The 12,911-nt window shown below is 43.1% G+C and overlaps 1 protein-coding gene across 5 annotated transcripts in view; it reads left to right on the top strand.

Moving 5' to 3' along the window:
• Positions 1-12,911, top strand: part of si:ch211-196i2.1 (collagen alpha-1(II) chain) — an 83,629-nt gene that overhangs the window by 57,767 nt on the left and 12,951 nt on the right. For 2 of the 5 annotated variants that reach the window (XM_030341780.1, XM_030341781.1), the window contains exons 4-20: positions 332-385; positions 590-643; positions 2,233-2,286; positions 2,626-2,679; positions 3,058-3,102; positions 5,231-5,275; positions 5,622-5,729; positions 7,126-7,179; positions 7,603-7,656; positions 7,998-8,051; positions 8,841-8,948; positions 9,362-9,415; positions 10,005-10,112; positions 10,487-10,540; positions 10,787-10,840; positions 11,425-11,478; positions 11,706-11,759. In XM_030341780.1, the coding sequence (XP_030197640.1) occupies positions 638-643; positions 2,233-2,286; positions 2,626-2,679; positions 3,058-3,102; positions 5,231-5,275; positions 5,622-5,729; positions 7,126-7,179; positions 7,603-7,656; positions 7,998-8,051; positions 8,841-8,948; positions 9,362-9,415; positions 10,005-10,112; positions 10,487-10,540; positions 10,787-10,840; positions 11,425-11,478; positions 11,706-11,759 (960 nt within the window). In that variant the 5' untranslated portion in view covers positions 332-385; positions 590-637. Of the gene's footprint in view, positions 1-331; positions 386-589; positions 644-2,232; positions 2,287-2,625; positions 2,680-3,057; positions 3,103-5,230; positions 5,276-5,621; positions 5,730-7,125; positions 7,180-7,602; positions 7,657-7,997; positions 8,052-8,840; positions 8,949-9,361; positions 9,416-10,004; positions 10,113-10,486; positions 10,541-10,786; positions 10,841-11,424; positions 11,479-11,705; positions 11,760-12,911 lie in introns of those variants that run through there. The other 3 variants (XM_030341778.1, XM_030341782.1, XM_030341779.1) reach the window with 2 other exon arrangements.

The following is a 12,911-nucleotide window of genomic DNA, read 5'->3' as shown; positions in this document are numbered from 1 at the left end:
GGTGGGGACATATATGGCTGCCTCTCTCCAAAGCTGTGTTGGGCTGGGAGAGGAGACAATGTTAAATGTAAGCAGACAGGAGATCGGATCTTTAACGGCAATTGCGTGCACGACATATTTCTTATTAAAGATGTTGACATGCCACTAGAATATTCATACTCATAACAGTGGAAATTATGCCCTTTCATTTATTAATGTCAACAAACAGTCTCTCATTATGAATATTCATTGGTGTGAAGTTTTCACAGGCTTGATAATATCTTTGTGAGCCCTCAGTGTTTTTGCTCACTTTCGTCATAGTTTACTGAACAACTTCTGTTTCATTTGAAAGGGCCCCCCTGGAAGTCTAGGGCCTACGGGAATACCAGGATCCCAAGGAGAGAGGGTATGTCTGGGGGATCTCAGACACGAAGAGCCTCACTGGATGGATGCATGGATAGATGGATGGAGTGGCTGAAAGGGTGGATAGACGAATGGAGTGCAAGATGGATACAGAAGATGGGACACAAGCTGAGTGGATGAGAGGATGGATGGATGGCTGTAAGGGGAGACAGATACAAGTCAATAATACTTCCTGGCCGTGTTGCAGGGTTTCACAGGGAAGCCTGGCCTGGAGGGACCTCAGGGGCCCGTAGGCATGAATGTAAGTGATGCTTCCCTCTAATACAGAATACTAACCCCACTGCAGGATAAGCACACTCAACAAACCCACAGTATCTTAGACAGGCACCTCTGAATTGATAAATATGTGACCAGCCTGACAAAAGGATACTTTTCATTCTGTTTTGCTTTCTTTTGATGGCCCCTTCCTCATAAGATTGACATAATAGTCATAACAGTGTAAGCTCTTTAAGCTTACAGAGCACTAGAAGCTAACAGAGCAACACCAACAGTTGTCATCATGACTTTCACAGATATGTCCAAAAATTTCAAGAAATCAATATGTGATTAATAACATAGCAAATGAGGCTTTGGTATTTGGCTTCAGTTACTGAACATATGTCACTTAATTATCACAGTGTTGTTGCCTAGTAACAATTCTTAATGTGTTCATATTAGAGCTGTCAGTTAAACGCGTTATTAACGGCGTTAACGCAAACCAAATTTAACAGCGTTAAATTTTTTATCGCGCGATTAACGCAATTATTTTATAAAAAAAAAAAAATGTTTTTTTTTTTTTTTTTTTTTTTGGCTCAAAACAAAGAAGCAGTAGCCTGACTGCTATGTTCAAATGACATTTGTTCACAGCAGTCGTTTAATTGCACTATAGGCTTTTTTTTTGTATCGTCCTGTTTTGATCAGTGTATATGCCAATGTTGTTATCAATAAAAAATCATTTGCACAAGGCAAGCCGATGCACTTCACCATGTTGATAAGAGAATTAAAATGAGAAGAATTATGGGACAAAAAAATCAAGGGATATTTAGCATAGAAAAAGAATTTGCGATTAATCGCGATTAATTAGAGTTAACTATGACATTAATGCGATTAATCACGATTAAATATTTTAATCGCTTGACAGCTCTAGTTCATATCAGTGCACCATTTACTCTGTTAATAGACTAGTCGACTATGGTGTCCCTTTTATACTGAATGACCCTCTACAGGGGATGCATCTTGCAATAAAAAAACCTATGTATTATTATTATTATTATTAATAAGGAAATTATTATCACGGTAATCATACATTAAGCAATCTAATAAATTCACAACACTATTCTAAACATTAGAGGCTCAATATGTTACAGTTGTTGTTAGATTTATGTTCTGGGTAAACTAGGTTATCTTTCTCCGCCTCATCTCAAACCAGATAGGATAGTTATAGCTATGTATTAACGGGCATAACTACTCTTAATTGAGACTACAAGTCGGCACCGTAGGGTACCGACTACTACGGCACCCTACGACAGGTTATTAAGTGTTTATTATATTATATGTACGTATTTTATTGTATAATCGATGTACTACTCAAAGACAAATTTAAAAAGAGTCTGGTGACTATGTTTTATACTGAGGCAGATGATGGGCTCTACTCCTTATACCCATAAGACTCCCCCTCCCTCCCCCTCCTCCCCCCTCCCCCTCCCTCCCCCTCCTCCTCCACCTCCACCGCCCAAGCTCTGCCTCCCTGGTTACAAGCCTCCCTGTGTCAAGGTGTGGGGCAGTGGGGATTCTTTCCATCTCATCTCCATGCAATTCTTTTCCATACCATCTGCTCTCTCTGCTCCTCAGGGCTTCCCAGGGACAGTGGGCATGCGCGGGACTACAGGGCACATGGGAGAGAGGGTAGGATACCTCTTATCCTCTTGACCTCTGTTCCTCTCTGGTCTCTCTCCCCTACGCACATGTGATGCATTGTTGAACTCTAGCCTCTGGATTCAACCCTATCCTCATCTAACCAAACGGGACACATGATGTCCAGGCCAGCTGAAACAGTATGCTTCTCAGACCTCTAAGTCACAGCAGATGATGCAAAATGGAACGCATATCTGTAATAAAATAAAAATACAGAAAATGTTTCTTTAGTGTTTAGGCCACTCCAGAGTGATGTATTATTTATGAAAGCAGTGATGCATGTATCTGAAGTGTGGTATCAGCCTGATGTTTGACGTCTTTCTCCACCAGGGTGAGCCTGGTTTGAGAGGTCTAGTGGGCCCTATTGGGAAGACCGGTCCTCCAGTAAGTGGTTCCCATGGCTCCCACGTTCATTATATTTGCTGTGAAGACTGAAACATATCCCTTTATGTCTGGCTGTCTGTCTCAGGTCAACTCAGTACTTACAAACACAGATTCTTGAATTTAGATTTTCTCTGTCGGCCTTTCTATTATTGTTAGGATTTAAGTCAATATTTTTTGTTAATTCCGCTATGTACCCGTTTTATAAAGTGCTATTTTTGTGTTTCTAGTGTTTCTTTTTTAATGTATTTTTTTGTGTGTTAATAGATATGAAAATATCAGTTTTTATGAGGTGCCCATCAGTCTCATACTTTATTATCAATGTATGTTCATGACTGCTTTGACTATGAGGTGTGTTGACCTGCTGTGTGTGTTGTCCAGGGACCAGCAGGACCCACCGGAGAGAGAGGTGTTGGTGGGCCGCGGGTGAGTACACTTGGTGGTAGAACACCTGGTGGTAGAGCACCTGGTGGTAGAGCACCTGGTGGTAGTGCACCTGGTGGTAGAGCACCTGGTGGTAGAGCACCTGGTGGTAGTGCACCTGGTGGTAGAGCACCTGGTGGTAGAGCACCTGGTGGTAGTACACCTGGTGGTAGTACACCTGGTGGTAGAGCACCTGGTGGTAGAGCACCTGGTGGTAGAACACCTGGTGGTAGAACACCTGGTGGTAGAGCACCTGATGGTAGAGCACCTGGTGGTAGAACACCTGATGGTAGAGCACCTGGTGGTAGAACACCTGGTGGTAGAGCACCTGGTGGTAGTGCACCTGATGGTAGAGCACCTGGTGGTAGTACAACTGGTGGTAGAGCACCTGGTGGTAGAGCACCTGGTGGTAGAGCACCTGGTGGTAGAGCACCTGGTGGTAGTGCACCTGGTGGTAGAGCACCTGGTGGTAGAGCACCTGGTGGTAGAGCACCTGGTGGTAGTACACCTGGTGGTAGTACACCTGGTGGTAGTACACCTGGTGGCAGAACACCTGATGGTAGAGCACCTGGTGGTAGTACACCTGGTGGTAGTACACCTGATGGTAGAGCACCTGGTGGTAGTACACCTGATGGTAGAGCACCTGGTGGTAGAGCACCTGGTGGTAGTACACCTGGTGGTAGTACACCTGGTGGTAGTACACCTGATGGTAGAGCACCTGGTGGTAGTACACCTGATGGTAGAGCACCTGGTGGTAGTACACCTGATGGTAGAGCACCTGGTGGCGGAACACCTGATGGCGGAACACCTGAGGGCGGAACACCTGGTGGTGGAACACCTGGTTGTAGCACATCTGGTGGTGGAACACCTGGTTGTAGCACATCTGATGGTGGAACACCTGGCGGGAGCACATCTGGTGGTGGAGCACATGGTGTAGAACACCTGGTGTTCTACACACCTGGTGTTCTACATACCTGGTCTTCTCACCTTTACCTGGAGCACAACTCTGAACACTCATAGTTTGTTTCCCTCCCAACTATCACCGTCAACAGTTTGAACCCCAAGTTCTACAGTCTACCAGTAGTCAACCTTGAGCTAGATGCCCTAACCCCGACCTGCTGCTTAATGACGCGTATCAAACACTAATTGTCCCATTGGATAAAAGTGTCTTCTAGATTACCAAATTGACCTACTTTGACGAATACGTTGCCATGCTTTGCAACCATATAGTCATACTTACAGTCATACTTATGTGTGCAGAACTCTACTATAAATCCTACTTAGCTATGGTAGTGTGGTGCTTACCAGTTCGGTATCCTTCTGCTGATGAAACACCATTTACAATACGTAGTGCATGTTGTTATGAATCACAGCACAACACGCTAAACATCCATACTTGTACACAAACATACATATTAGCATTGATGGTATTGTGACCCGAGTACCACACAACGAGAGACATTGTATCCAAACCAACGCACATTAAGTATGAGTGATGGAGGCACTTCTCCTAAGAGCAGATAGCCTTGTCAGGCAAATGCTGCACATTATGCACAAGTAACGCCGCTGAATGCTAACACCGCGCTTGACAATTCATACTAAAAGAGACCACATTAATGCGCTATTCATTATTGCTAGGCTTTATGCTATTCCCAGCTGGATTTATGGCCACTGGCTCCCCTTGCAGTGTAAATATAATTTGTGTTCAGCTCCTTCTTTCACTTTAACTTCTACGCATTTCCCTCTGGCGTAGGGGTTGCTGGGACAGTGTAGCGGTTTGACTCCCAGCTGTAAGTTACTGGGTTCGATCCCCAGTCTCTACAGCCTTATCTCCAGGCATCCTTGAACAAGATGCCTTAATCCCTACCTGATCTTTAATGGAAAGTCCCAAACATTCACTGCATGTTTTGGATAGAGTCTACAGCCAATGAGTGGTATGAATAAGTTGTATTTTAATAATATGGGACTCTATGTTCTTAGTGAAATTATACATCTGTCTGCCTATTCAATCAAGGGTAGGTGATTCAAAATAAGGGTCCTGATGGTTGATGGTTGACTGTTGGTTCCAGGAGTGGTTCCTGGTGTGGACGGTACTGTTTGGACCCCTAATTGTAGTGACTGCTCCTCACAGGGCCGACTGGGAGACGGAGGTCCAAGCGGCATGCCGGGCCCAGCTGTAAGTTATGAGGACGATGCGCTCCATACCACGGACATCTAGATACGGCTATATCTGAAACACTGCATGGATGTTGCATGTGTGTGACTTTAAACGTGTGTGTGTTTGTCGCTGCATCTATGTGTGCAGGTGATCGTGTTATTCCCTGTGTGTGTGTGTGTGTGTGTGTGTGTGTGTGTGTGTGTGTGTGTGTGTGTGTGTGTGTGTGTGTGTGTGTGTGTGTGTGTGTGTGTGTGTGTGTGTGTGTGTGTGTGTGGCTGGCTGGTCCTGTCCTTCCTTGTATGTGTGTGTATAGCATATTGTAGAGTGTGTCCCATTAGTTGTTAATGTCTCTTTGTTCCTCCAGGGTGCTCCAGGGTTTCCAGGTCCTAATGGGATGAGGGGGAAGCTAGGACCCAGGGGGGGGCCTGGGACCGCTGGCCCACAGGGTCCTGATGGCTCAGCAGGAATAACAGTGAGGGGATATATTACACCATGATACCCAGGACACACAAGCACCAAACCACAATATTCAGACCTCTGTGAACACCTGCTGTCAACCTTTCTTGTCTCGGAACAGGAGTTATTATAATTGACAGAAGCAATGAATAGCAACATAGCAACAGCAACATAATTAAAATGCTGCTGTTGATCCATAATTGCAGTGCTTTGAACACGCTTTGATTCACAATATGCAAAACATTTTTTGAGAGACAAATCATGCTACTTGTACACATGGATGAACATATTGGTTCAAATTGCAGTCCTACATCCAAAAATAGGCTTTTGAGATCTTATAGTCTGTTAATGTTCAGACTTGAGACACTTAATAAAGATATAATGTGTAAGATGGAGCCCCTCTCGGTAAGTAGGTGGGATCCTTTAGGAATTCAAAAAGTGCTCAGTCCCGCCTCTAACTGGTTGTGCAACTGTTTGGCGTGAACTAGCGTAGCTCAGCAGGGTGCCTCGAGTGGGAGGGGTTTGGAAGTGTCACGAGTACGATTATTACAAACAGAGAGAGAGACGGCCCGGCCAGCCTTTTTAAAATAGAAAACATCAGTTAAAGGACGTGATTGTATTGATAACATTATTGAAATCACTATCGATCAGCATTGACTACAGATATATCCAGGTTATTTAAGCTACGAGCTGGTTGAAATGTCCTCCATTGCGACTTTGACATCATGTTATGATCAGTCTAAGAGGAGAATAAATTTGGACAGTGATAAATACAGACCAACCCCCCATGTAAGAATGTCCTCCATTAGTACCTGATAGAGCGGTCAGAGTAGTGGTGGGCAGGGGGTCAACAGGAGGCCTGACGAGGGCTGATGAGCAACACTCGAGGGCTGCACTTCAGCCACATCTTAACATGTCTATCTTTTGGTGATCAATAACCCCCTCAGCAGGACGAATATGAATTAACATTTAATTGAGGCAATAACAGTTTGAACATTTTACAAGAAATACACATTGAATTAAGGCTTGTTTATAGATTAATCTCTTATAAATAGCTTTGTTACTCAAGAAGAAAAGCTAGTTATGGAAACCTTATCAAAAAGTGTATATTATGTTTTTAATATATATTGTATACCAGTACTTGGCAGAGTTTATACGGCTATTTCTACATTCTGTAAACTGGAGATCTACAGTACTAGCTGTTGTATGTCAACATTGGGTTGTGTTAGTAAATCATACAAGAGACAATACAATTAGAAAGACTACTATCAGCTCAAATGTTCCTATTCTCTACTATGCTATTTCGTTGATGGGTGTGGTACCTTGAACTGTTATTGTTATTACTCTGCACCTTGTGATGTCTGTGTCTGCTGTTTTTCTCTGTGATATGAAGTTTGGCTTCTCTCCTTCAGGGCCAGCAAGGTTCTGATGGGCTTATCGGGACGGCTGGGGAAAAGGGAGAGAAGGTAAGAACATAGTCTGGGATATTATTATAAATGCATTGTAAAAGGTATGTCTGCATGTAGGATGAACACTGTTATGTTCAAGCTCTACATCTCAGTGTGTGTCATCATATAGGGTTGAACCTCTATCTTAGTTTGAGTGTGTTGTGTATGTGATCATATAGGGTTAAACCTCTATCTTAGGCCCAATCCCATTTCTACCCCTTACCCCTTCCCCTTACCCCTTCAAAACAAAGGGGAGGGGTAAGGGGTAGAAATGGGATTGGGCCTTAGGTTTTGTGTCTGGTCATATAGGGTGAACTTATATCTTAGTTTGAGTTTGTGGTGTGGTCATGTAGGGGTGAACCTCTATCTTAGTGTGTTTTGTGTGGTCATATAGGGTTGAAATGTTATCTTAATTTGATTGTGTTGTGTGTGGTCATGCAGGGTTTACCAGGACCTCTTGGAGATGCAGGCCCAGTCGGACGAGGTGGACAGCAGGTAGGTTCAAGAAAATTCTTGGAAAAGTTATAATATTTGCGTAAGTATCTTGTGTTTTTGTCTCTATTACGGGCTGGCCTTCACTGAAACACGCCAAATCTTAAAGTGAAACAAAACTAAACAGGAAGAAAAACGCCTACCCTTGTTTACTGGTTTCTATATCTGAGCTCAACTTTGTCCAGTTGTTGTTTGAACAAACTTGCTCATGCGGCACAATTTTGTAATTACCAAAATGTTGATTTTATGCTTCGATTATTTGCCCCCACTCTTGTCAGACGCATTGGATGAAAGTAATCTAAATGCAAAGTCAATGATGTTCATCTGTCTGTTTCTTGCTTCAGGGCAACCTGGGCCTGTCGGGAGTTGAAGGCCCCCCTGGTCGTAAGGGTGACCAGGTGAGATCATGTGGAACCGTCCTAATGTACTCTGCCTTGGCCCTCAGGAGCCTCCATGGTAGAATACTCACCACGGGAAGACAGCAGGCAAAGGCCCGCCTCCTGTCACTCAGTCCCTCGATTGATGAATGCCGGGTAGATGGATCCACTATCGTTTAGTACAGGCCACTGGGTAGTAGGCTGGTGGGTGGGTCTATCCGTCATACATCTAGGTGGACCTTCCCTTTGACTGTAACGGGTAGATTTAGAAATGATTGTGATGGCTAATCCACATAACAACTGGTGGAGAAATAGGAGCCAATAGGTTGCAGAAGGGGAAAACAAAACTGTCTTACCTAAAATATTTTTCTATGTTTCAGTTCATGTTGGTTATTATCAGTCAATGTGGGTGCCGCAGCATATAAAAAAAGTGTGAAATATTGAAATTATTTTCTTCTGACAATTTTTGCAATTATTTGGGTTTTCATTTGCCCACTTTGATGTTTAAGATTGGTTCTGACATTTTATTATTCCCCAAAAATATTATCTTTAGCAGAGAAGGAGTGGTGACAGAAAGATAAAAGTAATGAATAAAAAACTGACACTTTTTTTAAGAAGCGCATGTTTAAATAAGAACACTGTGTTTCTATGCGAGTCTGAGTTTGTATTCAGTAGATCCAGCAATGCACTATGCATTTCACATTTCCCCATCCCCCCAGAAAAAGTCTAACATTATTCTGCAAAGACTTTTATAATGCATGTCTATTCCACCTGTGCTCCACATTAACATGATCCATATATGTGTACCAGGGAGACCCAGGTAATCAGGGAAAGGGTGGTCCGCCCGGTCTCCTAGGAGACAGAGGGCTCCAAGGCCTGAAGGGAGAGCAAGGTCCAACCGGACCAATCGGTAAAGAGGTAGTTACACTGACCTGGCCTTCAAGCTGGTTCCTTTCATACAAGCAAACTCTGCTCTGGTACATTTCACTGCTATGCTCGCTAAGAGCTTTACATTGATTTGATAAAAATATTGATGTTTCAATGGTACTGTATAACCAGATAGCTTCTAGGCAATATATCCATTCTAAGATGGATGAATCTGCCAGCCGCTCATGCATTTTTCATGATCTTCCAATTAAATCCCAGGAAATATTTGTTTAACGCTAGCTTCATTTTCTAAATTAATTTAAAGTGCCGCAATGTGTCAGGCGCCTTGTGAAAAGCAGAGCCGGGGTTCTCATCCCATGTACAGCGCTTAGGGTTTGTTCTGAAGGTATTGGTATGTGTGACACGTGTAACGGGTGTAACGGCTGACTAACTGATGCCTGCAGGGAGACACTGGATCCCCCGGTGAGACGGGGGGCGTGGGACCCGACGGGGACAAGGTAACACAACGCTTGCTCCACCGAGACAGACTCACAGTGATGTTAATCCTAACATAATGGGAATAATTTATTTTATATTATTCTGGTTTCTTCCTCTGCTCTGTCTTATTGTGCCTTTTTCCATTTTCTGTGCCTTTTATCTCTTTTCTCTTTTCTTCTTCACCCCTTTCTTCTCCTGGTTCTTCTCTTTATTCTTCTGCTTTTTCTCCTCTAACCTTTTCTTATCATTTTGCCGCTTTTCCTCATTCATTTTCTTCCTTCCCACCTTCTCGTAAACCTCCTACTCATTCTCCTCTTCGTCCTCATTCTCCCCATTCTTATCCTCCTTTTACTTCTCCTCCATAACCTCCTCCTCCTCCTCCACCTCATGGTGTTCCTCCTTTTCATCTTCCCATGCTTCTTCTCCATCTCCTCTGCCAGCACCTCCTCCTCCTCCTCCTCCTTCACCTCCTTCTCCTCTTCATCTTCCCATCTTCCTTCTCCTTCTTTTTCCTCTCCTCCTCCTCCTCCTCCTCCTCCTTCTCCATCATCATAATATCCTGTTTGTTGTCATTAGTTGTGTTCCCCAACAGTGAAATGTTCTCCACAGGGTGAGGTGGGCCCCTATGGGCTGTCAGGGAGAGAGGGCCCCTGGGGGCCCCATGGAAAGAACGGTGAAGGGGGTCCTAAAGGAGAGAAGGGCTTCCTTGGATTATTGGTAAATACAACCTGACCTATCACAAAAGGCAACCATCTTCTCATCTCACCATCTTCATTCTCTTTTATGGATTAGGATTGGTCAATACCTAATTAATAATTGTCCTTGTTTCATGGGGCTATATATTGTTCAGCTATTGTCTCACTATTTGGTCATAAATCATCAACATTCAGACCTATCAGGAACCAACTGTGTAGATTATTAATTCTCCCCTTCAGACCTTTTGACTCAGTCATAACAAGAACTGTTTCAGAGAAAAGATCCTCTGATTCAAATGAAATATCAATGATGTAAAATGATATTCCGTTTGAGTGTAAAACATTGCATCATGTATTGTATTAAAGTGCTGCTTGTGATTCCTGCTGTGTGCCCAGGGTGAGCCCGGGTTGCTGGGCGAGGTGGGGCCTGCAGGGCTGGCAGGGTTACAGGTGAGTCCGTGTCTGTCTGTCCTCATCAGGATTCATTGATCCTGACAGCAGCCGCTCATTCAGGAGCCACCCTTACATCTACACGTATCGAGCGCTTCTCGGATACGGTCAGGGATTGAGCCATGATGACCACACACATTTTTTGAAGGGGGGTGTTGGTCAGATATATGTGTGTGGCTATGGTTTTGTATTCAGTAGTTATGAATACCAGAGACATACACTGAATTCTCCCTCCCTTGTTTTCAGGGAATCGCGGGTACTAATGGACCACCAGGTCTGGATGGATCTCAGGGACTGAAGGTAACAGCAGAGTTATGGCTATACAGTACTAAGTAGTCGATGCTAAGCTAAATAGGGCCTAACACAGTACAGTTTTAAAAAACGTGAAACTCTCAAGTGGTTAGTGGTGTTCGTTGAAGTTCATAATCAAGTATCGAAATATCAAGCGAAATACAGTTTCAGAATTTTTATTATTCCAAATAAAACACGACAGAAACTGTATTTCGCTACAATACTTGATTATGAACATCAACGAACACCACTTACCACTCGATGAGTTCACATTTCTGAAGACGAACGTTTAGGGGTCATTTTGAATGCCCATAGCCAGCCATTGTAAAGCAGGCAGGGGCGATTCGAAATTAGCCAAATACTCGAGGCAGGACCAATATTCAAAATCTCGGTCTTAAGCACTCTATTTCATCCTAGACAAACCAGAAAGGGGCTCAATGTTCAAAATACTGGAAATGCCTTTAATAACCCACATTTCCTGTATAGGATTAGTAAAGTTAATCTTATCATATAAGCTCTGTGTAGGATCTGCTTGTTTTACTCAAGTAGAATGAATAGACTATAATGTCTACAATCCTTCCATTTCTCCACAGGGAGACTCTGGATCGTACGGGTTCACTGGACCTCCAGGGGTAGCAGGTCCTCGGGTAAACCACATCCCATCATGCATCTGTCTCTCTTCAATCAGTGTTCTGTGTTGCTCTGGTCCACATATGAACACATTTTTGTGTGTGTGTGTGTGTGTGTGTGTGTGTGTGTGTGTGTGTGTGTGTGTGTGTGTGTGTGTGTGTGTGTGTGTGTGTGTGTGTGTGTGTGTGTGTGTGTGTGTGTGTGTGTGTGTGTGTGTGTGTGCCTTGATGTGGTTGTACCCTAGGGGACCAATGGAGATGTTGGAGTCAGGGGAGACCATGGGAAGCTTGGACCACCGGTAACCAACTACATTAAATTGCTCATTAATTATGTATATGCAAAACATGTGCTCATTAATGACTATTCAATAATAAATACACAAAACTTAACTTAATTATAAATAATTAACACCTAAACTTCAGCTAAATTATAGATTCTCAATGTAATGTATTCATACATTGAGAATTCATGTAACAAGTACAATATATTATGAAGCAGTGTCTGCAGCCTACCCCGAATTTCACCAATGGTTTTCATATTTAATATTTTGCAAACTTCACTTTAACTAAGTTATGAAATATATTCACGTATTCATGAATTCAGTTTTATGACGCAACCGCCACCGCCACCAAAAAAAAAAAAGACCATCTTGGGATATTCACTTTGAGTGGATTTAGATAATAGCATCTGCCAAGAGATACACAGTAGTCCTAATAAAAAATAATAAATGTGCTAAATTTGAACTTGCTCAGAACAGTCCCTCAAGAAAAACGCGATTATGCGATCGCATAATTCAACGCACAATCAGCCAAAGTCTGCATATTCATGCGGGGGCCGCATTTTTTCAAATATGCCGCACTTCCGCCGCATAAATTGCAGATTTCCACGCAAAATATGCAGGGCTTGCATGATTTCATAATCCCTGCATTTTCGTTGCAAAAAAGTCACATATATCTTAGCAGAAAGTCGAAAAATGTTGCGTTTACTTCACACAAAAGCACCCATTTCCCCCTGTTGCCATGGGAACGTTATGATATGACGTAATTACGCGACGTGAACGTCATCGAAAGGCTGCATTTTTCGCAAGTTCCAAAAAATTTTGCAAGTTCCCGCAATTTCATGCCATTAAATTGCATAAATATGCCACATATTTCATCGCATTATTTAAGAAAACGTGCTGCATAATCAAGGATCTTTGGCCGCAACAATCACAAAAAAACTGCGCATTTTTCCGGAGGGACTGTTTAAAGACCCACATTAGTTTACACTTTCTTACCGAAGCCGAAGCCGACCTCAAATCAACAACATAAATACTCACCAAAACTCAGTTGGAAACTGCCTACCATAACCTTTCCTAGTGATAACCCTAAGACAGCCAACTCTCAGAGGGAGCCGAACCGGCAGAAGACCACCTCTCCTTGGAGGGCTGTCTTACACTGAGAGAGTTTAA

This window comes from Gadus morhua, chromosome 19, assembly GCF_902167405.1.
Source record: "Gadus morhua chromosome 19, gadMor3.0, whole genome shotgun sequence".
NCBI lineage: Eukaryota > Metazoa > Chordata > Actinopteri > Gadiformes > Gadidae > Gadus > Gadus morhua.
The sequence above is the reverse complement of the archived record's forward strand: the minus strand, read 5'-3'. Positions and strand labels throughout refer to the sequence as shown.